This window comes from Marmota marmota, unplaced genomic scaffold, assembly GCF_001458135.2.
Source record: "Marmota marmota marmota unplaced genomic scaffold, marMar, whole genome shotgun sequence".
NCBI classification, from domain to species: domain Eukaryota; kingdom Metazoa; phylum Chordata; class Mammalia; order Rodentia; family Sciuridae; genus Marmota; species Marmota marmota.
Genome location: NW_026000256.1, coordinates 1,064,552 through 1,068,996, shown reverse-complemented (window position 1 = coordinate 1,068,996; position 4,445 = coordinate 1,064,552). Strand labels below are relative to the sequence as shown.

The 4,445-nt window shown below is 54.2% G+C and overlaps 1 protein-coding gene across 1 annotated transcript; it reads left to right on the top strand.

The window, feature by feature from the left end:
* Positions 1 to 6: 6 nt before the first annotated feature.
* Slc10a3 (solute carrier family 10 member 3) lies at positions 7 to 3,835 on the top strand. The gene is given in 5 exon segments (XM_015506984.2): positions 7 to 539; positions 1,610 to 1,796; positions 2,046 to 2,529; positions 2,617 to 3,474; positions 3,476 to 3,835. Coding segments are annotated over 3 exon segments (1,347 nt in total). The 5' UTR covers positions 7 to 539; positions 1,610 to 1,796; positions 2,046 to 2,172; the 3' UTR covers positions 3,608 to 3,835.
* The last annotated feature ends 610 nt before the right edge of the window (positions 3,836 to 4,445 follow it).

The following is a 4,445-nucleotide window of genomic DNA, read 5'->3' as shown; positions in this document are numbered from 1 at the left end:
AGCAGGGAAAGGCCACCGCACGTTGGCGAGGCCTGGCGGGGCCCAGAAGTGACGTGAAGGCTCCTGACCTGAGAGTGCCCAGCGGGTTGTGCGTCCTTCTTTCTGCCCGTCTCCACCCCCGGTTTTCACTCAAGCTCTGCTGGTGCTTCACCTGACAACTTCCAGACTCACAGGTGGGGAGGAGCCCAGGTCAGCACTGCCGATTACCCTCACCCCCAAACACTCCACCGCTGTGGAAGAAGCATCAGGGCTGGCATTGCCTTCCCTGCCTTGGGGTGCGTCTGTTCAAACTCTTCCAGCCCCTCAAGCAGAAACCCTGTGGATTGGGGCCAAACTCCTCTTGCAGTGACTCAAGGCGGCCAGCCCTGCTGAAAGGATGGGATGGGAGGTGAAAGGCCCTTAGCCTATTGCTTTGAAATGGTTTATATTACCCTGGTGCCTGCATATTTTTCCCTCCACTTGACTTCTCCTACCCTTTGCTGGTTTTCCTGCCTGGCACCCCCAGCAGTGAAACACAAGGTTGGACCAAGGCCTCCAGGGTAAGTGACCTAAACTCCAAGCCAGCAAGGGCCATGTCATCCTGTGGCGGGGGAGGGGAGACTTTCCCAGGGAAAAATCTTTTGCTGAACCTCCCTCCACTCCCACCTTACCCTCTCCTCAGTTTCAGATAGGAGTGGGGGCAGAGCCAAAGACTAACTAGGATCCAGAGAGGTGGTGGACTCTGAGACACTACAGGGCACAAAGAAATGGACTGCTGTGAATTATAAACACAGTGTGCCCATCCTGGTTGCCCCAGTTCTAGCAGATGATGTGATACTACTGGGGTGACTGCCCAAATTAAAAACAGGAGGGAGGCAGACCTCCTCCTTTCACTCTGAGGTACCCCACCCTCTGGAAACACTTAAGTCCCACTAGGAATTTCAGGCTCTGGTGGAGTTTGGGGGGAGGCCCAGTACTCTGAGCACAGCAGATCATATGTAATGCAGCAGTTTTAGAAGCTCAAATTCTGGGACTGTCAGAGAAGTGGGAGCTCTTACAGAAGGAGAGGTCCCTCCCAGTCCCTCCCAGTGGACATGTGCTTCTATATGACCCATTCCTGCTATCCCTTCTGGCAACTTCCCTGGGAACAGGGAAACTGCTTCCTACCAAGATCCCTCTCTCATTACTATAGGGCAGGTACAGTAAACCAGGTAGCGACAGCAACAGTTTTCCAACTGCATGCCAGTGGCAGATATCAGCCCCTCAGACCTTTGGTACAGTGGTCACCCACTGCCCACATCACTTTACCACCACTTTGTGCCTGGCAAATGATACTCATATTCCCCAACCTACTCTCCCAGATCTGGACCAAGCCAGTGTTTCCCATCATTCCCCTTTGTTCTCATCCATCTTGTCTCCTTTTCACCCCCCCCCCAGGTGGTTTTCAAAGATTTCATCCTCACTGTGGTATCACAAAAGCCTTGCTTTATCTGCAATGTTTTTTGAACCCAGAGGCACTTAACCAGTGAGCCACATCCCCAGCTTTTTTTTTTTTTTTTTTTTTTTTTTTGAGATGGGGTTTCATTAAGTTGCTGAGGCTAGCTTTGAACTTGGGATCCTCTTGCCTCAGCTTCCTGAGCCACTGGGATTACAGGTGTGTGCCACTGCACCCAGCTTATATCTGCATCTTGAAACCAGTGTTGAACAGGCTAATGGTGACAGGACTGGAAGTGGCTGTCCTGAATCTCTTGGTATCAGGACATCTCTGCAAGGTCGCTGAGGTGGACAAACCCAAGGAAATCAGCAGGTATCAGCAGGTGAATGGGAACTCCTCTCTCTAGGTGGCACCTCTGTATGAGGAATGGGAAGCTTGAGGCAGCTGTGCTGGAGGAGGGGAAAGCCAAATAGCGCTCAACAACAAGCAGTAGGCATTGCCTTTCTATTCCTGAGCTTGGGATTAGGGGTCCTGCTGAGTCTTCCAGCAGTGGACTTCCAGAAACCCATACTCCTGGGCTTATATCTGCTCACCTTCACCAGCCACCTCTCTGTATCCCTTCCCTTCTCAGAGAGAGCCCTGCCATCAGGAAAGCAGCACAAGACCAGGACCTACTGATGGACCCTTTTCAGGACAACCCAACAGCCGTGGTGCTTTCCTAAGCTGCAGGAGACCTGGGCACACCTTCTGGAAGAGCCATGATGTTCAGGAGGGGTAGGGGCAGCTCTCAGCAGTGGCCTGGCCTGAGAGGGGAGTGTGGTTGCACAGGCCACCTAGGCATGCTCAGAGCTGCCCTGCTGCTCATCAGCCTACCATGGGGGGCCCAAGGGATGGCCAGTACCAACCTCAGCACTGCTCTGGGCCACACTGTGCCATTGACAGAGGGTCGTTACTTGAGCATTGGAGATGGCTCTGTGATGGAGTTTGAGTTTCCTGAGGAGAGTGAGGGCATCATTGTGATCTCAAGCCAATACCCAGGCCAGGCAAATGGAACAGGGCCTGGCCCCACACTGAAGGTCACATCCCTGGACACAGAGGTGCTGACCATCAAGAATGTGAGTGCCATAACCTGGGGTGGTGGGGGTGGCTTTGTTGTAAGCATCCACTCAGGTCTGGCTGGACTGGCTCCACTCCATATCCAGCTCGTGGAATCTCATGAGGCCTCACCCATGCTGATTGAGGAGCGGAGAGATTTCTGCATCAAGGTGTCACCTACTGAAGATACCCCTGCTACCCTCAGCACCAGCCTGGTCCACTTCTCGGAGAACCCAATACTCTACATGCTCTTGCCTCTTATCTTTGTCAACAAGTGTTCATTTGGTTGTAAAGTGGAACTTGAGGTTCTGAAGGGGCTCCTGCAGAGCCCCCAGCCCATGCTTCTGGGCCTCTTGGGCCAGTTTCTGGTCATGCCCTTGTATGCTTTTCTGATGGCCAAAGTCTTCATGCTGCCCAAGGCCCTGGCTTTGGGCCTCATCATTACCTGCTCATCACCTGGAGGTGGGGGGAGCTACCTCTTTAGCCTCCTTCTTGGAGGGGACGTCACCCTGGCCATCTCCATGACTTTCATCTCAACTGTAGCTGCCACTGGTTTCCTGCCACTGTCCTCAGCCCTCTACAGCTATCTTCTCAGCATTCATGAAAGTCTCCATGTGCCCATCTCCAAGATCCTGGGGACCCTGCTATTCATTGCTATCCCTATTGCAGCAGGAGTGGTGATCAAGTCCAAGCTCCCCAAGTTCTCTCAGCTGCTGCTTCAGGTCATCAAGCCCTTCAGCTTTGTGCTCATCCTGGGTGGCCTCTTCCTGGCTTACCGCATGGGGGTATTCATCCTGGCAGGAGTCAGGCTACCCATTGTACTGGTGGGCCTCACTGTGCCCCTGGTTGGCCTCTTGGTGGGCTACTGCCTGGCCACGTGCCTAAAGCTGCCAGTGGCCCAGCGGCGGACCGTCAGCATTGAGGTAGGGGTGCAAAACAGCCTACTGGCTTTGGCCATGCTACAGCCTGTCCCTTCGCCGCCTTCAAGCAGACTATGCCTCCCAGGCCCCCTTCATTGTGGCCCTGAGTGGTACCTCGGAGATGTTGGCCTTGGTCATTGGCCACTTTATCTATAGCAACCTGTTCCCAGTTCCATGAGGCACCTGGGTCAAGCTTTTATCACCCAACCACCACACTCCATCCCCTGTCCCCACAGTTCTTGTGTACCAAAGGCCTTTAGTTCTCATGCACTATGCACTCAGACAAATCCAAGCTTATTTTTTTTACTGGTTTTTTATTCTCCAGCTTTCAGTGCCAAAGAGGCCATGCTGAGTTAGGTAGGTGGGCAGTGCCCAGAAAATATATTTCAATAAAAGAGAGAAGCAAGCTCGGGTCCCTTCCAGTCTTTGCCCCTTGGGACCTGGAGGTGGGGGAAGGAAAAGTGTACGTGGGTAAGTGTGGGCCAGGGTAAGGGTGAGCTTGAGTGGCACGGTGACCCCTGCCCTGGCTTTCTCTATCAGTCCTTGCCATTTAGCCCCTCACTGAGTGAGGTGGCCTCTTGGTTCTAGGATGAAGGGTGGGCAGATGGAAGCAGAGGCATGGCTTCCCTAGGTGCTCCCAAGCTCAGTCGGGTTTCTGCAGCCAGACTAGAAAGGAGGCAGAAGAACATAAGGCACTATGGTCAGCTTGGCAGGACTGGGCCTGTTGTGTTACTGAGAGACACAATCTGGGGTTGCACTGACCTGCCCCACTAGCAGGCTGGGAATTTAGAGGGGGCTGGGTCACTGGTACAGGCGACTGGATTTCCTGGTCATTTCTTCTCCCAAGCCCCAGCTCGTACCTCCTCCCAGTCCTGGCGGGGTGGACGCGCCAACTCCCTGCACAGTTGCAGCGAGAGGACCCGTCAGCCTGGGAGGTCCCAGTGTCTTTGCGAGTCTGCGCCCCACGGCAACTAACTCCTCTTCGGGGGGCGGGGCGGGGGCGGGACCTAGGGGCG